At 39.1% G+C, this 27,429-nt stretch overlaps 1 protein-coding gene across 6 annotated transcripts in view; it reads right to left on the bottom strand.

Annotated features, from left to right (window-relative positions):
* Nucleotides 1-468: 468 nt before the first annotated feature.
* LOC125894961 (hemicentin-1-like) overlaps nucleotides 469-27,429 on the bottom strand; it is a 66,004-nt gene continuing 39,043 nt past the window's right edge. For all 6 annotated transcript variants that reach the window (XM_049586718.1, XM_049586719.1, XM_049586717.1 and 3 more), the window contains 4 exons: nucleotides 22,911-23,168; nucleotides 5,344-5,565; nucleotides 5,099-5,206; nucleotides 469-4,010 (listed from right to left, as the gene is read on the bottom strand). In XM_049586718.1, the coding sequence (XP_049442675.1) occupies nucleotides 3,826-4,010; nucleotides 5,099-5,206; nucleotides 5,344-5,565; nucleotides 22,911-23,168 (773 nt within the window). In that variant the 3' untranslated portion in view covers nucleotides 469-3,825. The remainder of the gene's footprint in view (nucleotides 4,011-5,098; nucleotides 5,207-5,343; nucleotides 5,566-22,910; nucleotides 23,169-27,429) is intronic.

Here is a 27,429-nt window from a genome sequence, read left to right as displayed (position 1 = left end):
AAAACTGCTGCCACATGAGTCATGGTCTAAAAACATGAACCACTAAATGCAAACATTTAGCTTTTTCTGAGTATTTCAAGTCTTTTGGGACTTACAGTATGCATGTCTAAAACATTAAAGTATCTACAGTACAACCCTGTGCATGTTAGAAATGTTCACACTTTCAGATTGTTCCTGTTTACGTGTCACTTTAAAAGAAGAGGAAGTAAAAGCTGCAAATGTAGCAATGTAAATTTAGTACTGACCACAGTCAACCGAGGATTGCTAAAGCTGTCTTTTCAAAGTAAACCACTCTACCACCAACTTTGTGCAATTCATGCGTATATCAAAGTGTGCTGTTCCCATACTCTCTCTTTCAACACAGTCTTGACAGCGTGTTTGCATTTTTTATAAGTTTACGCTGAAGTTTATGTTGCTTTTCCTGCACATTATATAAAAAGCATTCTCAGTCCACAGGTTTATCGATCTGGTTTGCATTTTCTGTTCATTAGCACTGTGATATACCCACAGTGAGTGTATCTGCTTTCACCGCACCACAATCATCTTAAACATTTCCACAGAGAAAAGCTTCTTGATAAGTTCATGCCACCAATGAGAAAGTGCAGCAGTGGTATAGAGCTTTACCTGCCCACAAAATGACTTAATTAATATTTGAGTTTCATGAAATTACAACCTGAGAAGCTTCTTGTACCATAATTGTATATTGAAATAAAAAAATAAATAAATAAATAAAGGCCAGACTGCAGGATGATCTCCTCACAGAAATCTTTATATCTTTTTTTATACTTTTTTTTATAACACTGCATTTCTGAACATTCACACTGTCCCACAGAACTGCATAAATACCAAATTACACTTCAATGCTTCAACAATTTCGAATCAAACTATTGACTTTTTTGTCATATAGCTGACAAATTCTTTAAAAAGCAAATGCTAAATCTCCTGATGGATATCTTTAATGTAAAACTGGCGTGCTCAGGGTTGAAGAATCGTCACCAGTCTTGGTTTTATAGCTAACTAAATTCAACCTGACGTGATAACATCACATGAATGTGTAACAACACTGATAAAATCATGTGGTTTTTATGAGGAAAAAAAAAATCTGTAGTTATGATTCTATCAAACCTATCAGGAGATAAGGTGCAGCACTCTAACCTCAGTGTTGTTCACATATTAAAAAGGCTAAAAGCTGCAAAATACTAGACAGTTTTGGTTCCCATTTAATCATCATACTGAACAAAGTAGGGCTGGCTGACAAGATGGCAAAAGGATTCTGGATTTTTGGAGCAGTTTTATCGCACTTCATTCGGGTTGTCAATTATTTGCTCAGTAGATTATGTCGGTCAGAAGTTCGACTATGTGGGTTCAACTAAATAAAAAGCTCTCAGGTGGTTGTTTAAGGACACTACAACTCTTATGAACCATAAACACCGATTTTATGGCTCTGTGAAACAGCTGAATGGTAGTCCATGGTTATCAACCTTTAACCTCAAGCTATCAAACCACGCGAATCAATTAAATCCAAAGCAAATAAAGAATTAAAAGCACATGGATTCATATGATCTATAAAAAATTAAATCTCACTAAAATTACCATCGGAAAAACAAATTGATAATGGCTACTTTGTAAAGAAGTTATTTCGGTTAAAGCTGAAGTTACAAACCATTTTTAGATCGTGATACTGAGGTGAGAAAAGGAGGGTGCTCTGCCTGAGGGTCAAAGGTTTGGCTGTACACTTTCTAACTTAGTCTACACCCATATCAAAAGGCTGTTGGCACATGCAACAGCATCTGATTACAGCTTTGACAACTGAGTCCACCAGTAATGAGTCTTAAAACCCGGAAATGAGTTAGCATTTTACCACTCATGGTTCCCTCGTCTCAAAGTCAGTGGGTTTCTTGAGTGGGTTTTTGGTTAGTGGGTTTTGGAACCAGTGCAATGCTAACTTCCATGGCAGCCTACAGAAAACCATTGAGGAGCACTCGATATGAAACGTTATTTCTCCAAAATTTTTACTATTATTTGCTTTGTTTGTACATTCTTCTGTCTCTAAGAGTCAAGAATTCAACCTAGAAAAATTAGGGCTTCAACAAGCGGTAACTTAATGCAAGACTTCATTCCACTTGCTAATGCCTTCAAGTGTTGAACTATTTGTTTCTGCCCGTGCTGTATATTGCTACGTCCTCTGCAGTTGAGCACAACTATGAAAGCAAATAAGCGTCATTCATATTTCGAGCTTGTGAAAAGATGTTCACAAGTAATTTAGTTTAGCAGCTGTGGATATATTGTGTGATTGTGTGAAAAGGTTTTGTGCACACAGATGCAATTTGCACATATGGTATTTTCAACAGGATGTTTCACCAAGTCTGAGAGAAGGATGCAGAAAGTCCCTGTCTGTGAATGTGACACTGAAGTTACAAGTTACGAGCTAAAAGCTGCAAGTTACAAGCACCAATTATGGAGGAGGCAGAAAAGCCAAGAGTCTGGGGGGTATATAGATTTGTTACTAGAATAATTCAACGAGTACTGTATGATGTGGTCTCACAGTAATAATTGTCGAAAACAGCATTTCCAAGGGTCAATGTCAATACATAAAAGATTAAATTTTCTTGTGCATTATTGTCTGTTTAAGTCTGACTAACTTACCTGCCTAAGGCACGAAAAACGCTATAAATTACATATTGATCTACTTGTTGTTCAGCTGACTTTCTATTGACCCAAAAACAATTAGCATAAATATCCACAATGCAGAAAAGTTCCACCTCCAGACTTGAAAGCTGCAGCTCAGAATTACACAAACTCTGAATGATTAATATCAGCAAATCATCTAAAATGAGAAAAAAATCTGATGTTAAAAGATAGACACACTGACTGCTCAGAGTGTGCAAAGTTGGTAAGTTCCTTAAAATGTGTCCCTCCCAGTTCTCCCTTTTGATTCAGCTCCTTTGCTGCTAAATCGAAACCCTGAGCAACAGCATGTTCTCTTGCAGGCTTTGTCTAAGATATAATATAATTAGACTGTGTGTTATCTGTCTCTGCATCTACTGAAAAAGACAAGTTCCCTTGTTATTTTTTTTTATATCAGAGTAAAGATGATTAACACTGCTCAGCCCATCCTTATGTATGACTGCATTAAGGGGGAACTGACCTGTTGAAACTGTTACACATACAATGAGGTAATAATAAAAAACACCCCCTGTAACTGATAAGACAGTTTTGCAAGACTGAGAGCACATGCTGGAGAAAAAAGCAGAAGTGTTTACATCATGGAAACAAATACGTGGTTACTGCGAGCTTCCTGAGAGGCAAGATATTTCTCTACAAGCTTATCTTATGGCAAGGCAGCCAATGGAAGGTGGCATGATCAAATTTGAAATAACTTCCACGCACAGCACCGAACTTTTAATAAATGTACACTAACATAGCAGCATACTTATTTGATATACTCCAACCCTCAATTAACCCACCCACATCTATTTAATAAATACATTGTCATCTAAGTAAATGCTTATAAGTCTGAAATAAAGTTAAATGTAGCTAATTTTGATGCCTTTGAAACACAGACCAACATAAAAAATATATATATATGTATTGAAAGTCTTGTTTTCCTCACTATATTAAATAGTCTGCAAAAACTAGTGATGATACTTTGATGCACAGTCAACACAGAAGTACACATAAAGTGGTGAATAATAATATCTATTTACATTTTTTGCTATTAAACATTACATTAAATTAAGATGAACAACTACAGTATTTGGCCTCTGGACAAACACCTCCTCCATCTTCAGTGGTGCGGTGAAGTCTTTGTGAGAACACCCTGAATCACCTGGCTTTACGGACCTTGGCGTACACACAGTCATCTCCCGCTGGCTCTACGGGCTGCCGAGGTCGTTCTGAGAACTTGACCTCGCCGTACTCCACCTGTGTCTCCTGCCTTTGCTGCATCTGCATCCCCTGCCGCTGCACGATCCTGACATCAGCGTAGGTCAACTCCTGGTCGTCTTCTTCTGCAGAATGACAGGAAGAAGTGGCACAAGCACATTGAATTTAACAAAATATACTCAGTGTTTGCAGTGCTGGAGTGTAACAGAGTACATTTACTTCAGTACTCTACCTAAAGGAATACTTCACCCACAAAATGACCATTTGTACATGAATTAGTCATGTCATGCTACCCTGAATTTGTGAAGAAGATTTTGTTTTTCTCGCATGCCTCCACCGAAAATGGCAAACATACTGATCTATCAATTGACTGTGGACAAGCTTAACAGCAAAACTAATTCATAGCATGCATTTACAAACTCTCCGACAACTTGTGCAATATGTCGTAAGCTCAGTACTTTCCAAACACATGCATTTTGTGGGAAAAAAAACCTTAGTATTTTAAACTGAACTGAGAGTGAAACTTATCTATACTCTCTTTAACTAATATTCTTAATGCAATACATTTACTTGTAATGTAGTGGGCTAGGCTATTTTTACAGCTTATTATTAGTAGTTTTATTTAAGTAAAGGATCTGAATACCTAGTATTCAGTATTTGTAGAAGGCATCGTTACAAAAAAAGTGGTTTTGGTTTTTTTTGGTTTTTTTTTTTTACATTTTGTGAAATACATTCCAGACAACAGTAAGACAAAAAAAATTTCTATCACTGTGAAGTTTGTCAGTGAATGAGAAGCTACCGTTATGCTAGCAGATGGTTAGCTTTAGCACAAAGACTGGAAGAGCAGGGGAAAACAGACGACCTGACTGTCCAAAATTTATTTTAAAAATCTACCTCTAAAGTTTTCTATTTTATAAAATAAAGCATTGATTAAGGAGTTTTCGACTTTGCTGGTAGGTGGTTTTTGTTACTGTTGGTCAGAGCAAAGTTAGCTGCTGTCCCCTGCTTCCAGTCTTTCTACTGAAGCTAACTGGCTAACAGTAGCTTCATGGCTAACTGACAAACATTACAGTGGCCTGAAGCTTCTTATCTTACTCTCTGCAAGAAGTAGCCTACATGCACAGCTCAAAATGTCAGACTATTCTTGAATCTGTGAATAGAGAAACTGTGAATACAGAAATGGCTTAGAAAAAAGGCCAGTTCTGTTTTCAACCTTTAGGTTTGCTGTTTTTCTTTTTCCTCTGAGAACAGATGACAGCCACGCCGATCAGTAACAGCAGCACCAGTGCAGAGAGTACCCCGGCCATTACCGGCAAGTTGTCTGTTTCGATAACAAAAAAACACAAGAGACACAGATATTTTAATGTTAGCAGTCACTACAGGTGGTTTTTTGGAGACAGACAAAGAAAAAAGGGGAAAATGACTTTATTAACTGCAGCAGAGTTTGTTTTCACTTACTATACCATGGGCCATCATTGCTGGGGGGAGTCACAGTTTGATTGGAGGATGTGATATTAGTGCTGGGGTTAAGTATGCTGACAGTCTCCTTACCCACAGTGGATGTTGCTGCGGTCGTGGTAGGAGCTGTTGTTGGCTCAATACACAGGGTGTTATTGGCTGCAAACACCCACTGTGATATGTGCGTCCCATTGGGTAAGGTGCAGTTAATGAATATGAAGCCTGAAGGAAAGAAACACATCACTGACTGATGTACAGTTTATCATCAGTGTCATAATCATCAAACTGTTTTTTTACTCATGTTCTCACTCACCACAGTTAGTCATCTTCATTTCTTTTGAGACACTGCTGACTTTATTCCTGACTGAGCAGAGCAGTTGTCCTGAGACATGTTGTTTCAGAGTGATGTTGGTGGTCTCAGTGTTTCCAGAGAGGAGGTCAGCGTCTGTCAGTGTGTGTCCATCCAGAGTCCAGCTGTACTGAGGACTGTCCCCTCCCTCAGAGGAGCAGGACACCCTCATCTCTCCCTGGGACAGACACTCAGAGACCAGCAGGACAGAGGACACAGGAGCTGAAGGAAACACACTCAGATGATTTTTCATGTAACATCTTGGTCATTTTATACAGTTTCTGATACAGAACAGGCCAGACAGAGAAACACATATATGTAGAATTTGAGATATAGTTTAGCAATACAATATGACATGAATGTCTATCAGTGTTACTAAATTTCCCAGTAAAAAAAAATATTTACCTTGAATGGTTAACTGTAGAGCCCGCTCCTCTGATATCGTTCCATTTGAATCATACATTGTAAGTTTATATTCCCCACCATCACTCCAGCTCAGGTTATTGATCCTAAATGTTCCATCACTGGGAGTAAATGATGATCTGTTTTCTATCACATTAGACACAATCAGATTCTTTCTCCCAGAGAGTATTACTGTTGTTTTGTTTGACCATCCGTATCTAAATATTTCTGAGGCGCTGTCCATCAGCCGGAGGACCACAGTTCCTCCCAAAGCTCCATAACACTGAGCTCCATCCTGTCTGCCATCACAGGAGGTTTCCACACCTGGAAATAAAAAAATAATTTGAAAAATTTAATATCTACAAAAGGAATAACCATGACAGGATTTTAAACATATGCAAATATTGTAAAGGGGAAAAAAAGTAATAATAATAATAATAATAGTGGCTTTGGTGCAGCTTCGTCTCTCAGACCACGTTATTAAAAGTAATTTATTGTTGTGTAGCTGAGTGTTACACAGGTCTGTAACTGCAGAACAGTTGCTAACAGATGGTTCATGCGGCAATACATTTTTTTAATTTCAGTTAATCTCATCCAGTCATCACCAACTCATGCTGTGTTTTCTTTTCTTTCACACAGACCTTAACTTTAAGTCATAGCGAAGATTCCAACTCTCCCATTGATACCAAATCATGTATCAGGCTGTATTTGGGGAAAATGTATAAAATGATGTGCTTGATATCAAAAATAATAAACTTTAAATCATTTGTATAGTGATTATATAAAGATATGAAAACATAGTTTCAGTACAGGCATGATATAAATGCAAAGACGGGGTACAATGTCATTCAGTGTTTTTGTTAAACATTCAGTTGACTTCAGGAAAGTCAGTGTTCATTGGCTTAATTACATATCTGAACTGTCAGAGATGACGTGCTTTAATCCAAAAAGTGTTATTTTTACAGTACACACATAATGAAGAGGAACTGACCTCTGGATTTGTAAATTTTCTTTGAAATAACTAGTCTTTTTTTCTTTAAAGCGACTGAACCTTAGAAAAGCTCAGATCAGCTTCAAACAGTGTAGTTGATATTTATATGTAAAGAAGCTGTCATTTCTTCAGAACCAACAGGTGTCTCCAGCCTGTAGTATTTGATCTGCATTACTCATTACTGAGGAAAGTGGCTTTACTACTCTTGAAACCAATATCTGTACAAAAAGTTACAAAACATTGTATTCACATAATATTAAATCAAATATTAACGTGTTGTTGAACAGCTCACCATGACAGACTCGGAGTAGCATCAACAACAACAATCCAACCACAGCTTTCATGTCTGCTCTGTGTTCAGCCTCTGTTGATCCAGTCACCGGCTTCAAGACAAACTTTTCTATTTCACCCGACAGGAAACATGTATATCCTTCACTGAGCAGCCTGAAATGTGTCCTGTCAGTGATCAACCTCAGAGGAGAATGTGTGAAAACTTCAAGCGAACCTGAGCGTTGTTGCATTCATATTTCTATAGACAGTGAGAAAAAAAGGAAGTGATATCAGTTTTACTTCCCCTTTTAGCCTCTGACATGATGGCCTCTGTATGTGATGGAGGAGTGGGAGAGAGGGAAGCATTCCTCCTTCTTACTGAAAGAGGATTTGAGACTGACTGCTGACATTTCTAAGTTTACATCTCTCCATCTCACCACTTCTGACTAAATTAGTAGATATTTCTTTTCTCTAAATGAAAGATGAGTGAAATGTAATAAAGATTCTCAGCCTGAGGTGCTGTCTCACCCTCACAAACTGCCCTTAACACACCAGCAGGGCATTATTAACAGGCCATGTTAAGCACATACAAATGATCTACACACATCAAACTGCATTTTAAATTCTGCTTTTGACAGTGAAGTTTTCAGGGATTAAAACAAAACAGTCAAAGGAAAGACATGTGTATAAAAATACATTAAAGACATGTAGAATTTTGTGTCTTGGATTTACATAATGGAGAATAAAGTTCAGTTCAACCTTAAAGTTACATGAGAAGAAATGCCACTGACGGTTAAACAGTTAAATACTTGAAAACACATTGCTTGAAAACTGAATCAAACATGTGATTTGGTATAATTGAATACTGCAGTTGCATTTATGCTTTTACATAATGTGGCAGAACAACATTATATAGCTAAAGACTTTATTATTGATCGCTTAATGCCTTAGACCAAGAGTCTTTGCAATAATAAACCTATGAAACCACCTTCATTTGTGACTCTTTATTCCTGTAAAAAACATTTTAGTGGTGTCAGAGGTATAGATCAACAAGGAAAGATGGAGGGGGGAAAAAAAGCAACAATATGTCATCCCAAGGTGCTAAAATATGGACATTCACACTGTGCTGTTGGCCCACAGTGGTCTGAAAATCATGCTACTCTGTACTAACCTCTGCACTGTTCCTGCTTTAAAGTTGACCTGTACATTTCCTTGTCACACTCTCTCTGTCTCTGTGGTCTCTTCAGACTCTGTCGCCCTCCACTGGCAGCTGTTGATTACAGTTTCTCTCAGTTGCTTTAGTGCATTTCTCTGATCACAAGTAAAATTCTCATAACTGTTAGTTCAACCTCCACAACATTTAGTCATTTGTGCACATCATAGCAGCAGTCTCATTCCTTCCAACAAATTGCAAATGCTTTTGGACATGCATCAATTGCTGTCATACAATTCTCTGCTGTTTTATAACATTATCATTTGCTTATGTCATGTCAGTCAAAATTAACCATACTTATGAATGCTGAAAAGTCATTCACTATAAAACTAATAGTCCTCATTTCATTGCTTGAGTCATTACATACAAAAATGCTGAACTAATTGTCAAAATCTGTCAAGCAAATTTTATACATTTCTTTATCATTTTTTTCTGAAAATGTCTCCTAAACTGAACAATTTCTCTCAGGTGAACCTCAGCTTTCACTGATGAGGAGGAGTGTGTGAAGCATTAGTTGTAACCAATGATAAGCCACTTCTCCACAGTCACTCAAAGCTGAATCCCATGAACCTTCATTTGGCAAACACATATGAACCGAGCAGGACATAGTTGTGTACCATTTCTACAATACTGTGACACAGAAATAGAAGGTCAACGTCGTGGAAGACGGGTGAGGATGCGGGGAGGAAGGGGAAGGGGACAAAACAGGGGAAGAGGAAGAAGAGGCCAAGTATATAGGCAGATTCCTGATGAAATTAGGGCTACAGTTGTGGGCCATGTTGTCAATCACAGCCTCACAATGGCTGAGGCTGGTCAAAGGGTGCAGCCAAATGTTGGGAGAACCACTGTATAATTCAATTATTCAAACATTTCGTCAGGAGAACAGGTGTGTATATTGGACAGTAATTCAGTACTAAACAATTTGCACTACTGTCATTGTGTCATAAGTAAGTAACAAGTAAGTGTGTATTTTTCTTTTGCACAATGCTGTAAACAAATTAGAATTGCAGTAAAAATGTGAAACATACGTATTCAGTGTCTTGTACTCTGTTACCTCACTAAATACAGTAATGTGTAACTTTGCTGTAGTTTTCAAATGGCTGTGCAAATAGTGTTTAGTGCTGTCTTGAGTATTCTCAGGTAGTGTCACCAAGATCTGACTTTTTTGCATTGGAAAACACTTACAGAGTAAACTGCCATAATGAAAACATGACAAAGCCTCTCTTGACTCTCTTGTTCATAAACAATGGTGTCAGGACTTTTCATTTTGATGACACTGACACTTTCACTGACATGAATACTTGCTTTTGAGGAATGAACTATCCATTTTGAGCAAGTGACACAGTTTTGCAGGTTATCAACAAGGTTTTGCAGTTTGCACTAATTGTTTTGAGAAATGCGCCAACTCTTGTGCAAATGTTAATAGTGATGTGAGAAATGCACCAAAGCGATTGAGAAAAACTGTAAAGACAAATGCCCTAAAATATGAAAACACTTCTGACATTGCACCTGCACCAATAAACAGTCGCATCGTACACTTAATATCTGCTGAAGGCCGTTAGATTTATGATCATTATTTACTGATTGTTGTTTTTCCTGAAATGTTTACATGTTGTCAACACAGAGTTTTAACGAATACAGAATTATCCATTAGCAACAGTAACGCCTCTGTAAACCAGTAGAGGGAAACCTCACACCCACTAATTCTGATAATGAGTCTGGAAGTTTGATTCAGTTCTCTGCAGTCATTAAAGGTACAGTCCGTGATCAACATGTCAACACAAGGACTTAAACAAATTAACTGATGACACATGACTAAGTGATTGACAGGTTTTGAATGAATAACAACACTAGGAAGAAACTAAATTAAAGCCTTTAATAATAAATGCTTTGAGAGGTTTTACATAAACATGGAAGCAAAACAGACCTGTATTAGTAATTATAATTAAATCAGAAAAACACAAACTATTATTTACATAAATCAGTCTTTAAGAGTTAAACCCTTTAATCATATATGGGATTATTCATCTAATTTATATGCTGTACAATTACAGTTTGGGCTTCAATAAACATTAAACACACATTAAATATATACAGTCACTACATCAAGTACCTATATACAAAAGTAATAGTGCAATGAGAATGTGGAAATCTACAGCAAAATAACTTCCAAATGGCATCAAGATTAGTTGCACCAGTGGTGTAGTGGAGGGTATGCTCAGGTATACAGAGTGTACCCACCTCTTTCTCTGGCTGTTTACAGTTTATCCACCTATCAGCCAAAAAGCCATTGAAATATATAAGAGAGTATCCCCACTTCCTCCTCAGTAACCTGCCCATCTACTTAGTAGTACACCCACCTCATCAGCTACCACCATACCACTGAGTTGCACCACTTAAATGACAGTATTTGCTTAATTCACAATCTCACATGCTGTTTAAGGATAAACTGTGTGTGTGGAGCTGTGGGCGTCTAGATTCTTGTTTACTCTCCAGAGGCAGTGGTGCACTGAATGTCACAACAAGACAGTCTTTTCACCAAATCAACAACTAGTGAAGTGACTGAGTGAAAACAGTCTGACTCAGGATCATAGAACTAGAGTCACAACCTTTGTTCTGTCACAGCGTCCACAGTGATTCAAATGTAGAAAACACTCACAGTGCTTTTTGTAAGAAGGTTTTCATAGTGAGCTGCTGAGCAGAGGGCAAAAGTAAAGTAGAGAGGAATAAGAGAGAAGAGAACTTTCACTCAAAACTTGATCTTCACACCCATAAAGACACATGGCTGATCACAGCAGATATGAAACAACACTAAGGCGTTGGTTTCACACATTACTGTAAAGTTCAGATGCAGAACTTCTCACTTCAACCATCATTACTGAGTTCTTGTCATGTCCCCTCTCATAGCGGACGCCAGAGCCTGCAGCCATCTTGTATTTCTTTTTCTTCCAAGCAAAAAAGACGGAGATCCCAATTAATGCAAGAATCACTACAGCTGCTCTCACACCACATATGAGCAGGGAGTGATCTGTTTGGATAAAGAGACACAAAACAACACAGGTCAAGTTAGTGCTGTGATAGGAGAGTTAGTTTTCACCTACTTAACAGAAATCACGTGTCAAATTCATCTCAAAAAACCACCCTTTAAAAGGTAAATGAAAACATCTTCAGTCTCAGTCTAGAGGAGAGGTGAACCCCTGACTCATAAACAGTGACTGTAACATGCTATTATTCTGGTATTATGCTATATCCATTCACAATTCTCTCTCTATCCCACTCCCACCACTTCCACAAATCAGCTGACTATGGGTGTTCCCTTTCTCGGTGAGCTGATCAAACTTTGTCACGATCTCCTTCAGCCATTCATGTTGCTGCTGCCAAACTTTAAATCTGTTCTCCTCTCTGCTCCTGTCGGCTGTCACTCCTCCACCCTATTCACCTCCAGTCACCTCATCCAGAGCCCAGGACAAGCTTATCAAAAGCCCATTCCTCTTCACATCCAGATCCTCAGCTCCCTCTTCATCTCATCTCATCTCATCTCATCACCGCCATTACCATCCCAGAGTACTCGCAATGATGACAACAAGGGCTGAGTGACAACAGGTGAGAATCCCAATCCTGAAGATGGGATTTGCGACAGGAAACGGACCAGTAACAATCTTAGAAGGGACAACATCCAACATGCCAGGATGATGCTCTGAATTGTCAGGGACTACTCTTAGACTCAGGGAACAAAGCCCAAAGGAACTGATTTATGTAATGAAAAACTGAATCTTACTGTGTCTGTTTAGCTGACACAAAATAAAATGAGTACTGTGAAGTTTTAAGTCCTACTTACCATATGGGCCATCATTGCTGGGGGGAGTCACAGTTTGATTGGAGGATGTGATATTAGTGCTGGGGTTGAGTATGCTGACAGTCTCCTTACCCACAGTGGATGTTTCTGTGGTCGTGGTAGGAGCTGTTGTTGGCTCAATACACAGGGTGTTATTGGCTGCAAACACCCACTGTAATATGTGCTTCCCATTGGGTAAGGGGCAAGCCATGAATGTGAAGCCTGAAGGAAAGAAACAGATCAATGACTGATGTACAGTTTATCATCAGTGTCATAATCATCAAACTGTTTTTTACTCATGTTCTCACTCACCACAGTTAGTCACCTTCATTTCTTTTGAGACACTGCTGACATTATTCCTGACTGAGCAGACCAGTTGTCCTGAGACGTGTTGTTTCAGAGTGATGTTGGTGGTCTCAGTGTTTCCAGAGAGGAGCTCAGCGTCTGTCAGTGTGTGTCCATCCAGAGTCCAGCTGTACTGAGGACTGTCCCTCCTCAGAGGAGCAGGACACCCTCATCTCTCCCTGGGACAGACACTCAGAGACCAGCAGGACAGAGGACACAGGAGCTGAAGGAAACACACTCAGATGACTTTTCATATTAACATCTTGGTCATTTTATACAGTTTCTGATACAGAACAGGCCAGACAGAGATAAATATGAGCTATATGTAGAGTATGACGTGAATGTCTATCACTGTTAGTAAATTTCTCAGTAGAAAAGTTACATACCTTGAATGGTCAGCTGTAGAGTCTGCTGCTTTAACGGATGTCCGTCTGAATTGAAGGTTTTAATTTTATATTCCCCACCATCATTCCAGCTCAGGTTATTGATCCTAAATGTTCCATCACTGGGAGTAAATGATGATCTGGTTTTTATCACATTAGTCACAAAGCGATTCTCTCTCCCATGGAGTATTACTGTTGTTTTGGTTGACCATTCGTAGCTAAATATTTCTGAGGCGCTGTCCATCAGCCGGAGGACCACAGTTCCTCCCAAAGCTCCATAACACTGAGCTCCATCCTGTCTGCCATCACAGGAGGTTTCCTCACCTGGAAAGATGTAAAAAAATAATAATAATAATAATAATAATAAAGATAACAGTTTTATCTTTTGATTTCTCCTAAATGAAGGACAATAACAGAGATGCCTGTCAAATAGAAACAGTTTGCTGCAGCTGTTTCTCTCTCAGACCACGGTTTGCAATCAGGAAGTTGTTCTTGTGCAGCTGAGAATTACACAGACCTGTGACCAGTGGTGAAATGTAACTGAGTACATTTACTTAAGTTCTGTACTTCAGTACAGTTTAGAGCAGTGCTGTAGTGGAGGGTACACACAAGTATACAGGGTAACCCACCTCTTTTTCTGGCTGTTTACAGCATACCCACCTATCACCCAAATATATAGGAGAGTATACCACTTCCTCCTCAGTAACCTTCACATCTACTTAGAAGTTCGCCCACCTCATCAGCTACCACTGCACCACTGGTTTTTGTCTACTTGTACGTGAGTATTTCCATTTTCTGCTACTTTATATTTCTACTCCCTTTCAGAGACAACACTTATACTTTTTACTCCACACATGTTTGAAAATGTACTAGTTTCTTTGAAAACTCAGATTAATAACACAAAATATAATCAACAAATAAATGATGGTGTATTATTACAGGTTAATATCAGATAAGACTTTCATGATCAGTGTGGGATATTCACAAGCTGAGCAGTATATGAAGTCAATAAATAAATCCACCTTTACCAGCTGCAATGATAATCACACAGTATAAGATATGCATTCTGAAAATTGATATATTTGTAATGAGTACTTTTACTTTTGGTAATTTAAGTATATTTTGATGCTAATACTTAAGTACTTTTGCCCAAGTAAGATTTTTAGTGCATGACTTTTACTTGTTTTTCTATAATGCGGTGTTTGACTTTTACTTCAGTAAAACATCTGAGCATATGTTCCACCACAGCAGGCCAGATATGAAGATACAGGTATGTGCAGAATATGAAATGTACAGTAGTTTAGCAATAAAATATGACATGTACATTTATTAATATCACTTCACCAGAGGGTATAAGAATATATTTAACTCTGCTCCTCTGTTATTCCTCTACATGAATCCGAGGTTTCAAGAGTATAAATCAGTAAATGAAATTAATCTGGGATAGTGAAGCTTTAATTTACTGTCATATGTAAAAATAGTTTTCCACATAGCTTAACCTGCTGACTTGCCATTCAGTGTAGAATTTTAGAAGCCCTGTTTACTTTCAATTTGTGGAGATTTAGAGCAAGTATATGCAAAATGGCAGATTTTCTTATTATTTGTGAAGAAACAGTACCATACTGGCATACAGTAAATTTACCATAACCCATAGTTACCCTGCTGTCAGGTACTGTAATCCAAAATACTGTGATATACTGAGAAATAAATTAGGGTAGATGCGCTGTAAAATTACAGAACAATTAAACTGTTACAATAAATTACAGCAGATGCCTTGTAAAATAACAGGAAAATGTTGGCGTCCCTGCTGCCAGTATATCTCTGTTATTTTACAGTGAACCATCACTTAAAATCAGAGCAGAGAAAACTGTCAGTTTGTGTCAACATCATAGATCTATGGCAGTCAAGTGAAGACCAGAGCTGAAAAAACATATTTAATAATATCTAATTCATTTATGTGTCATGATTCTTCCCAGTGTGGGTCAGTATATCAGCTGCAAAACATATCAATGAAGATGATGTACTTTTTAACGAGACTTGAAAATACTGTCACAGCTCACCATGAGAGACTCCCAGTATCATCAGCAACAGTCCGATCACAGCTTCCATGTCTCCTCAGACTCTGTTGACCCAGTCAGCAGCTTACACACAAGAGTTTCTACTTTATTTAACAGCAAACATGCACACACTAACTGAGCAGCCTGAAATGTCTTCTCTTAGTGATCAGCAGGAGAAAGGTGGCAGATCATTGTGGCCAACTGGTCACTTCCTCATTTATGTTGAGAGCAGTCTGACTAGATGGCATGAAAGCCTTAAAAGGATGCTGAAGTTCTGTGTTTTATGATTAGATGTTAATTTAGTCATACAAAACCAGGAAATTCTGTCATTGTACTCAGAAAAAAGTGAAACAAAGTGTCTTCTTACACTACATAAACCATAAACACAGCTTCTCCCACAAAGTCGTCTCTTTTTTTTCTGTTATGTCCTTTTCAATCATTCTCCACATTTGACAAAGATGAACGTATGGATTTTAAGATTAAAACTCTTGCACAATGTGTGCATACGCACAGTGTGACATCTTTTTATTTTCAATAAACTGAGTGGGAAATGAGACAACATTACAATGTAAGACACAAGATATTTCATTACTAATACTTTAACTATCTATACACAGGCAATGATATGTCACTGGTTCTGAAAACAACCATGAAGTCTCTGTAACTGACGTGAAACACAAATGTCTCAAAAAACCCCACCAACAACAAAGGCAACAATATGTCATCCAAAGGTGCCAAAATATGGACATTCACACTGTGCTGTTGGCCCACAGTGGTCTGAAAGTCATGCTACTCTGTACTAACCTCTGCACTGTTCCTGCTTTAAAGTTCACCTGTACATTTCCTTGTCACACTCTCTTTGTCTCTGTGGTCTCTTCAGACTCTGTCGCCCTCCACTGGCAGCTGTTGATTAAAGGCAGCAGGCAATCACAGCAGATGATAAACACTAAGGCCTTGGTTTCACACGTTACTGTAAAGTTCACATGCAGAGCTTTTCACTTCAACCATCATAACAGAGTTCTCTTCATGTCCCCTCTTACAGCGGACGCCAGAGCCTGCAGCCATCTTGTATTTCTTCTTCTTCCAAGCAAAAAAGACGCAGATCCCAATTAACACAAGAATCACCACAGCTGCTCTCACACCACACATGAGCAGGGAGTGATCTGTTTGGATAAAGAGACACAAAACAACACAGGTCAAGTTAGTCCTGTGACAGGAGAGTTCATTGTTTGCTTACTTAAGTACCAGGGCTTATCATAGTTTGACTGGAATGTCTGATGTGACTTGAGGAGTTTATGGACACCAGTGTTACTCTCCTTACCCACAGTGGAGGCCTCAGTTTCTGGGATCGTTGTAGGAGCTGTTGTTGGCTCAATACACAGGGTGTTATTGGCTGAAAATACCTACTGTGACATGCGCATCCCATAGTGTAAGGGGCAGTTAATGAATGTGAAGCCTGAAGAGGAAAAAAAACACATCACTGACAGATGTACAGTTAATCATCAGTGTCATAAACATGAAACCTGTGAGCAACAAAACAGAGCAACCATATCTGATGTACAGAGTGACCATAGTTATTAGTATAATAATATCATATCCTTGTATTGTCATCTTCTCACTCACTGTTAGAAAGCCCATGTTGTTTATGTGTTATTAACTTGTTTATTGAGCTAAAATCCCGTTCAGTTGCATTGTGTTTATCGGTTAGTTTCCATATGTCCTACGCGTTTGAACGCACCATAGTCGTTCCGACGCTATTGAAAGCACCACACCTGTGTGAGAGATGCCGCACTGTGAAAGTTTAGTTTTCTCCTGATACAGCGGCGGATAGCCTGTTATTTTCCTTGTACCTTTTCCCAACATTCATCATCACGCCATGGTTTATTGCTGTGTGTAAATGCCAGAAGGTGAGTTTAATGACGTTTCACTGTCTAAGTTGATTGTTAATATTGTGTTAATGTGTATTATTTATCTGTGTATAAGCTAATGCTATCTCATGCTGCTGTGATGTGAAGCTAATAAGCTAAGTCCCACAGTATGCTCTCATCTCACGAGTGCCTCGTGTGAGGTTATTTGTTTACATTGTATGATTCATATAATATCATTTATTACGGCATACAGTCCTTTGTAGCCTCAGCTATTTTATTATGTTTGCGTATTATGTATGGTGTGTGCTATGCTGATTGTTACTTTGTGTTGCTATTGCAGACCACGGTTAATAAATCAACCTCCAACTGGACATCTGTATCCGTTTTCTTTAACGGGGACACACACCCTACACCTTGCCACTCTAAACCAGTTAATTGTCCGGAGATAACCCCCTGCTCTCCTATTTACTCACCACAGGTAGATATGCTACTGACTTTATTCCTGACTGAGCAGACCAGTTGTCCTGAGACGTGTTGTTTCAGAGTGATGTTGGTGGTCTCAGTGCTTCCAGAGAGGAGCTCAGCATCTGTCAGTGTGTGTCCATCCAGAGTCCAGCTGTACTGAGGACTGTCCCCTCCCTCAGAGGAGCAGGACACCCTCATCTCTCCCTGGGACAGACACTCAGAGACCAGCAGGACAGAGGACACAGGAGCTGAAGGAAACACACTCAGATGACTTTTCATATAGTTACAGGCATAGTTACACATATTATGTAGAATATCACATAGCAATGGAATATGACATGAATGTCTATCAGTGTTAATAAATTTCCCAGTAAAAAAGTTATTCACTTTGAATGGACAAATGTAGAGTCCACTGCTCTGATCTCCGCCCATTTGAATCAAAGATTTCAAGAGTATATTCTCCTTCATCACTCCTGCTCAGGTTATTGATCCTAAATGTTCCATCACTGGGAGTAAATGATGATCTGATCTCTATCTCATTAGACACAATCAGATTCTTTCTCCCAGAGAGTATTCGTGTTGTTTTGTTTGACCATTGGTAGCTAAATATTTCTGAGGCGCTGTCCATCAGCCGGAGGACCACAGTTCCTCCCAAAGCTCCATAACACTGAGCTCCATCCTGTCTGCCATCACAGGAGGTTTCCTCACCTGGAAATGAAAGATTAAAAAATGAGATAGAAAATTAGGAATAATAATATTCTATTCCATTAATTTTTGAAAAACTCAAGAACTGAAAACAATATATGGGATTTATGCTTCTCTCAATGCAGACAGTGAAGTGTCCTGGTGCAGGAGAGCCAAAAACAAATATCTGACAGAAAATCATTTCTCCTTAAGACTCGTGTACAAAGTTCCCTCCTCTTAGCAGTAGGCTACATTTAGTTATTGAGCTGCGTTTGCAATCCTCCCTTTTAAGTTCAGTAACTGAGTGAGAATAAAATCAATCTAGAATACTGAATCTTTAAGTTACTGTCATATGTAAATAATAGTTATACACAAACCATCACTTAAAATCAGAGCAGAGAAAACTTTCAGTTTGTGTCAACATCATAGATCTATGGCAGTCAAGTGAAGACCAGAGCTGAAAAAACATATTTAATAATATCTAATTCATTTATGTGTCATGATTCTTCCCAGTGTGGGTCAGTATATCAGCTGCAACACATATCAGTGAAGATGATGTACTTTTTAACGAGACTTGAAAATACTGTCACAGCTCACCATGAGAGACTCCCAGTATCATCAGCAACAGTCCGATCACAGCTTCCATGTCTCCTCAGACTCTGTTGACCCAGTCAGCAGCTTACACACAAGAGTTTCTACTTTATTTAACAGCAAACGTGCACACACTAACTGAGCAGCCTGAAATGTCTTCTCTTAGTGATCAGCAGGAGAAAGGAGGCAGATCATTGTGGCCAACTGGTCACTTCCTCATTTATGCTGAGAGCAGTCTGACTAGATGGTATGAAAACCTTAAAAGGATGCTGATGACAAAAAATAAATAAATAAACACAAGTCTGGAAGTGGTTTCTGAAGTTCTGTGTTTTATAATTACATGTTACATTTAACCACACACTACCAGGAAATTCTGTCATGCTACTCAAAAAGAAGTGGAACAAAGTGTCTTCATACAGTGTAGTAGCCATAAACACAGCATCTCCCACAAGATCTTCTCTTTTTTCTGTTATGTCCTGTTCAATCATCCTCCACATTCGAGACAGATGAACGTATGGATTTTAAGATTAAAACTTTTACACAATATTAACGTGCACAGTGTGACATCTTTTTATTTTCAATAAACTGAGTGGGAAATGAGACAACATTACAATGTAAGACGCAATGATATGTTACTGGTTCTGAAAACAACCGTGAAGTCTCTGTAACTGACGTGAAACACAAATGTCTCAAAAATAAATATAAAATGTAAAAAATAAAATAAAATAAAATATGGACATTCACACTGTGCTGTTGGCCCACAGTGGTCTGAAAGCCATGCTACTCTGTACTAACCTCTGCACTGTTCCTGCTTTAAAGTTCACCTGTACATTTCCTTGTCACACTCTCTTTGTCTCTGTGGTCTCTTCAGACTCTGTTGCCCTCCACTGTTGATTAAAGACAAATGCCCTAAAATATGAAAACACTTCTGACATTGCACCTGCAGCAATGAACAGTCATATTTTACACTTAACATCTGGTGAAGCTGTTTCAGTGAAGCCTCTGAAGGCAGTTACAGATCTGTGAACATTTTTCATTGATCGTTTTCCCTGAAATGTTTACATGTTGTCAACACAGAGTTTTAACGAATACAGAATTATCCATTAGCAACAGTAATGCCTCTGTAAACCAGTAGAGGGAAACATCACACCCACTAATTCTGATAATGAGTCTGAAAGTTTGATTCAGTTCTCTGCAGTCATTAAAGGTACAGTCCGTGATCAACATGTCAACACAAGGACTTAAACAAATTAACTGATGCCACATGACTAAGTGATTGACAGGTTTTGAATGAATAACAACACTAGGAAGAAACTAAATTAAAGCCTTTCATAATAAATGCTTTGAAAGGTTTTACATAAACATGGAAGCAAAACAGACCTGTATTAGTAATTATAGGCCTAATTAAATCAGAAAAACACAAACTATTATTTACATAATTCAGTCTTAATTCGAGAGGGTTGCCGGTTCGATCCCGGGCGTGGGAGCCCTTCTGTGTGGAGTTTGCATGTTCTCCCCGTGTCAGCGTGGGTTCTCTCCGGGCACTCCGGCTTCCTCCCACAGTCCAAAGACATGCAGATTGGGGACTAGGTTAATTGATAACTCTAAATTGTCCGTAGGTGTGAATGTGAGCGTGAATGGTTCTTTGTCTCTATGTGTCAGCCCTGCGATAGTCTGGCGACCTGTCCAGGGTGTACCCCGCCTCTCGCCCGATGTAGCTGGGATAGGCTCCAGCCCCCCCCGCGACCCTCAAGAGGATGAAGCGGTTAGAAGATGAATGAATGAATGAATGAGTCTTAATTCGAGTTAAACCCTTTAATCATATATGGGAATATTCATCTAATTTATATGCTGTACAATTACAGTTTGGGCTTCAATAAACATTATTAAACACACATTAAATATATACAGTCACTACATCAAGTACCTATATACAAAAGTAATGCAATAGTGCAATGAGAATGTGGAAATCTACAGCAAAATAACTTCCAAATGGCATCAAGATTAGTTGCACCAGTGGTGTAGTGGAGGGTATGCTCAGGTATACAGAGTGTACCCACCTCTTTCTCTGGCTGTTTACAGTTTACCCGCCTATCAGCCAAAAAGCCATTGAAATATATAAGAGAGTATCCCCACTTCCTCCTCAGTAACCTGCCCATCTACTTAGTAGCACACCCACCTCATCAGCTACCACCACACCACTGAGTTACACCACTTAAATGACAGTATTTGCTTAATTCACAATCTCACATGCTGTTTAAGGATAAACTGTGTGTGGAGCTGTGGGCGTCTAGATTCTTGTTTACTCTCCAGAGGCAGTGGTGCACTGAATGTCACAACAAGACAGTCTTTTCACCAAATCAACAACTAGTGAAGTGACTGAGTGAAAACAGTCTGACTCAGGATCATAGAACTAGAGTCACAACCTTTGTTCTGTCACAGCGTCCACAGTGATTCAAATGTAGAAAACACTCACAGTGCTTTTTGTAAGAAGGTTTTCATAGTGAGCTGCTGAGCAGAGGGCAAAAGTAAAGTAGACTGGAATAAGAGAGAAGAGAATTTTCACTCAAAACTTGATCTTCACACCCATAAAGACACATGGCTGATAACAGCAGATAAGATACAACACTAAGGCGTTGGTTTCACACATTACTGTAAAGTTCAGATGCAGAACTTCTCACTTCAACCATCATAACAGAGTTCTCTTCATGTCCCCTCTCATAGCGGACGCCAGAGCCTGCAGCCATCTTGTATTTCTTTTTCTTCCACGCAAAAAAGATGCAGATCCCAATTAATGCAAGAATCACTACAGCTGCTCTCACACCACATATGAGCAGGGAGTGATCTGTTTGGATAAAGAGACATAAAAAAACACAGGTCAAGTTAGTGCTGTGATAGGAGAGTTAGTTTTCACCTACTTAAATGCCAGGGGTCATCTCTGCTGGAGGAAGTCTGATTGACGTGTGTAGCTTAAAGGCTAAATGCTTTATCTTGCATGTAAGATGACATAGAGTGATTACACTCAACTTCAGGCGAGCAGAAATGATCAACATTTGTACTGAGTAATAGAAATCACGTGTCAAATTCATCTCAAAAAACCACCCTTTAAAAGGTAAATGAAAACATCTTCAGTCTCAGTCTAGAGGAGAGGTGAACCCCTGACTCATAAACAGTGACTGTAACATGCTATTATTCTGGTATTATGCTATATCCATTCACAATTCTCTCTCTATCCCACTCCCACCACTTCCACAAATCAGCTGACTATGGGTGTTCCCTTTCTTGGTGTGCTGATCAAACTTTGTCACGATCTCCTTCAGCCATTCATGCTGCTGCTACCAAACTTTAAATCTGTTCTCCTCTCTGCTCCTGTCGGCTGTCACTCCTCCACTCTATTCACCTCCAGTCACCTCATCCAGAGCCCGGGACAAACTTATCAAAAGCCCATTCCTCTTCACATCCAGATCCTCAGCTCCCTCTTCATCTCATCTCATCTCATCTCATCTCATCACCGCCATTACCATCCCAGAGTACTCGCAATGATGACAACAAGGGCTGAGTGCCAACAGGTGAGAATCCCAATCCTGAAGATGGGATTTGCGACAGGAAACGGACCAGTAACAATCTTAAAAGGGACAACATTCAACATGCCAGGATGATGCTCTGAATTGTCAGGGACTACTCTTAGACTCAGGGAACAAAGACCAAAGGAACTGATTTACGTAATGAAAAATTGAATCTTACTGTGTCTGTTTAGCTGACACAAAATAAAATGAGTACTGTGAAGCTTTAAGTCCTACTTACCATATGGGCCATCATTGCTGGGGGGAGTCACAGATTGATTGGAGGATGTGATATTAGTGCTGGGGTTGAGTATGCTGACAGTCTCCTTACCCACAGTGGAGGTTTCTGTGGTCGTGGTAGGAGCTGTTGTTGGCTCAATACACAGGGTGTTATTGGCTGCAAACACCCACTGTGATATGTGTGTCGCATTGGGTAAGGGGCAGTTAATGAATATGAAGCCTGAAGGAAAGAAACACATCACTGACTGATGTACAGTTTATCATCAGTGTCATAATCATCAAACTGTTTTTTTACTCATGTTCCCACTCACCACAGTTAGTCATCTTCATTTCTTTTGAGACACTGCTGACTTTATTCCTGACTGAGCAGACCAGTTGTCCTGAGACGTGTTGTTTCAGAGTGATGTTGGTGGTCTCAGTGTTTCCAGAGAGGAGCTCAGCGTCTGTCAGTGTGTGTCCATCCAGAGTCCAGCTGTACTGAGGACTGTCCCCTCCCTCAGAGGAGCAGGACACCCTCATCTCTCCCTGGGACAGACACTCAGAGACCAGCAGGACAGAGGACACAGGAGCTGAAGGAAACACACTCAGATGACTTTTCATATAGTTACAGGCATAGTTACACATATTATGTAGAATATCATATAGCAATAGAATATGACGTGAATGTCTATCAGTGTTACTAAATTTCCCAGTAAAGAAGTTATTCACCTTGAATAGACAAATGTAGAGCCCGCTCCTCTGATATCCGTCCATTTGAATCGTAGGTTGAAAGTTTATATTCCCCACCATCACTCCAGCTCAGGTTATTGATCCTAAATGTTCCATCACTGGGAGTAAATGATGATCTGTTTTCTATCTCATTAGACACAATCAGATTCTTTCTCCCTTTGAGTATTATTGTTGTTTTGGTTGACCATCGGTATCTAAATATTTCTGAGGCGCTGTCCATCAGCCGGAGGACCACAGTTCCTCCCAAAGCTCCATAACACTGAGCTCCATCCTGTCTGCCATCACAGGAGGTTTCCTCACCTGGAAATAAAAGATAAAAAAAAAATTAAAAATGAGATAGAAAATTATGAATAATAATATTTTATTCCATTAATTTTTTGAAAAACTGAAGAACTGAAAAAAAATTTATGGGATTTATGCTTCTCTCAATGCAGACAGTGAAGTGTCCTGGTGCAGGAGAGCCAAAAACAAATGTTTGACAGAAAATCATTTCTCCTTAAAACTCGTGTACAAAGTTCCCTCCTCTTAGCAGTAGGCTACATTTAGTTATTGAGCTCCGTTTGCAATCCTCCCTTTTAAGTTCAGTAACTGAGTGAGAATAAAATCAATCTAGAATACTGAATCTTTAAGTCACTGTCATATGTAAATAATAGTTACACACAAACCATCACTTAAAATCAGAGCAGAGAAAACTGTCAGTTTGTGTCAACATCATAGATCTATGGCAGTCAAGTGAAGACCAGAGCTGAAAAAAAACATATTTAATAACATCTAATTCATTTATGTGTCATGATTCTTCCCAGTGTGGGTCAGTATATCAGCTGCAACACATATCAGTGAAGATGATGTACTTTTTAACGAGACTTGAAAATACTGTCACAGCTCACCATGAGAGACTCCCAGTATCATCAGCAACAGTCCGATCACAGCTTCCATGTCTCCTCAGACTCTGTTGACCCAGTCAGCAGCTTACACACAAGAGTTTCTACTTTATTTAACAGCAAACATGCACACACTAACTGAGCAGCCTGAAATGTCTTCTCTCAGTGATCAGCAGGAGAAAGGAGGCAGATCACTGTGGCCAACTGGTCACTTCCTCATTTATGCTGAGAGCAGTCTGACTAGATGGTATGAAAACCTTAAAAATATGCTGTAAAAGTCTAGAGGTGGTTTCTGAACTTCTGTGTTTTATAATTAGATGCTAAATTTAGACATACAACAGCAGGAATTTCTGTCATTACACTAAAAAAAGAAGTGAAACAAAGTGTCTTCATACAGTGTATAAACCATAAACACAGCTTCTAAAGATCTTTACACAATATGTACATGTGCACAGTGTGACATCTTTTTATTTTCAATACATTGTTGGGAAATTACATTGCAGAACAGGCCAGACATAGATACAGATATATGTTGAATATGAGACACATGTAGTGGAAGAGTAGAATATGACATGAATGTCTATCAGTAACACTCAGTTTCTCAGTGGTTAAAAAAGCTATTATCCTTGAATTGTCAACAGTAGAGTCACCTGTACTGATCTTGGCCCACAGTGGTCTGAAAATCATGTTACTCTGTACTAACATCTGCACAGTTCCTGCTTTAAAGTTCACCTGTACATTTCCTTGTCACACTCTCTCTGTCTCTGTGGTCTCTTCAGACTCTGTCGCCCTCCACTGGCAGCTGTTGATTAAAGGCAAATGCCTGAAAATATGAAAACACTTCTGACATTGCACCTGCAGCAATGAACAGTCATATTTTACACTTAACATCTGGTGAAACTGTTTCAGTGAAGCCTCTGAAGACAGTAACAGATATATGGTCATTATTTATTGATCATTGATTTCCCTGAAATGTTTACATGTTGTCAACACAGAGTTTTACTGAATACAGAATTATCCATTAGCAACAGTAACGCCTCTGTAAACCAGTAGAGGGAAACCTCACACCCGCTAATTCTGATAATGAGTCTGGAAGTTTGATTCAGTTCTCTGCAGTCATTAAAGGTACAGTCCGTGATCAACATGTCAACACAAGGACTTAAACAAATTAACTGATGACACATGACTAAGTGATTGACAGGTTTTGAATGAATAACACTAGAAAACAACTAAATTAAAGTCTTTAATAATAAATGCTTTGGTAGTGGTAGAGCAGGCGCCCCATGTACAGGCTGTTGCCGCGGCGGCCCAGGTTCAACCCCGGCCTGTGGCCCCTTGCTGCATGTCACTCCTTCTCTCTCTCTCCCCCCTTCATGCTTGTCTGTCCTATACATTAAAGGCTAAAAAGCCCCCAAAATAAAAAAAAAAATAATAATAAATGCTTTGAAAGGTTTTACATAAACATGGAAGCAAAACAGACCTGCATTAGTAATTATAATCAAATCAGAATAACACAAACTATTATTTACATAATTCAATCTTTAAGAGTTAAACCCTTTAATCATATATGAGAATATTCCCCTTATCTTTTTGGTGTACAATCAGAGTTTGGGCTTCAATAAACATGGTTACAAACATGCTGTGACTGCAAAATCACATTTAAACACACATAAATATATACAGTCACTACATCAAGTATCTATACAAAAGTGAACACAAATTATCTATAAAACCTTAACTCTTGTCTTCTGAGAAAAATATCTGTTTCCAGTTTTGGACATTGTAATGACAATGTGGAAATCTACAGCAAAATAACTTCCAAATGGCATCAAACTTAGTTGCACCAGTGGTGTAGTGGAGGGTATGCTCAGGTATACAGAGTGTATCCACCTCTTTCTCTGGCTGTTTACAGTTTACCCGCCTATCAGCCAAAAACACACCCATAAAGACACATGGCTGATCACAGCACATATGAGACGACACTAAGGCCTTGGTTTCACACGTTACTGTAAAGTTCAGATGCAGAACTTCTCACTTCAACCATCATAACAGAGTTCTCTTCATGTCCCCTCTTACAGCGGACGCCAGAGCCTGCAGCCATCTTGTATTTCTTCTTCTTCCAAGCAAAAAAGACGCAGATCCCAATTAACACAAGAATCACCACAGCTGCTCTCACACCACATATGAGCAGGGAGTGATCTGTTTGGATAAAGAGACACAAAAATCAGATGTTAAGTTAGTGCTGTGACAGGAGAGTTAGTTTTGACATAAATGCCAGGGGTCATCTCTGCTGGAGGAAGTCTGATTGACGTGTGTAGCTTAAAGGCTAAATGCTTTATCTCGCATGTAAGATGACATAGAGTGATTACACTCAACTTCAGGCAAGCAGAAATGATCAACATTTGTACTGAGTAACAGAAATCACATGTGTCAAATTCATCTCAAAACATCATCCTTTGAAAAGGTAAATGAACGCCACTTCAGTTCAGTCTCCCATTACCATCACCAGTGCTCGCACTGATGACCACAAGGGTTGAGTGACAACAGGTGAGAATCCCAATCCTGGAGATGGGATTTGTTCAATAATTAGTAGTTGTGTGTATCATTAGTAGTTCAATAGGTTGAACACTGAAAAAGATTCTGATTACTTGCTTTGTGTGTATGAGATGTAATGGTCACTGTTTATGAGTCAGGGGTTTACCTAACCTCCATTTTGACACTGAATTAATACATCAGCTTTCATTTCCCTTTTTGAAGGGTGGTGCCCCGAGGTGAACTTAATGCAAGTTACATTCAGTTACTCAGGATAAATGCTGATCATTTCTGATAACCTGAAGTTGAGTGTCATCACTCCATGTCACCTTAAATACAGGGTTTTAGGGTTTTGTTCACATGTTGATGTCACTCTCCTTACCCTCAGTGGAGGTGCAGATGCACTCGCTGAATATGAAGCCTGTGGGCAAAGAAACAGGAAGCCATGACTGATGTACAGAGTGACCATGATCATCAGTATAACAATTGAAAGTTTTCTTTTTACGTCGTCTCACTCACCACTAGATATCTTACTGACTTTATTCTTGACTGAGCAGACCAGTTGTCCTGAGACGTGTTGTTTCAGAGTGATGTTGGTGGTCTCAGTGTTTCCAGAGAGGAGCTCAGCGTCTGTCAGTGTGTGTCCATCCAGAGTCCAGCTGTACTGAGGACTGTCCCCTCCCTCAGA

The sequence above is a fragment of the Epinephelus fuscoguttatus genome, linkage group LG9, assembly GCF_011397635.1.
Source record: "Epinephelus fuscoguttatus linkage group LG9, E.fuscoguttatus.final_Chr_v1".
Classification (NCBI taxonomy): domain Eukaryota; kingdom Metazoa; phylum Chordata; class Actinopteri; order Perciformes; family Serranidae; genus Epinephelus; species Epinephelus fuscoguttatus.
Note: the sequence above shows the minus strand (reverse complement) of the source record. Positions and strands in the feature narration are given on the sequence as shown.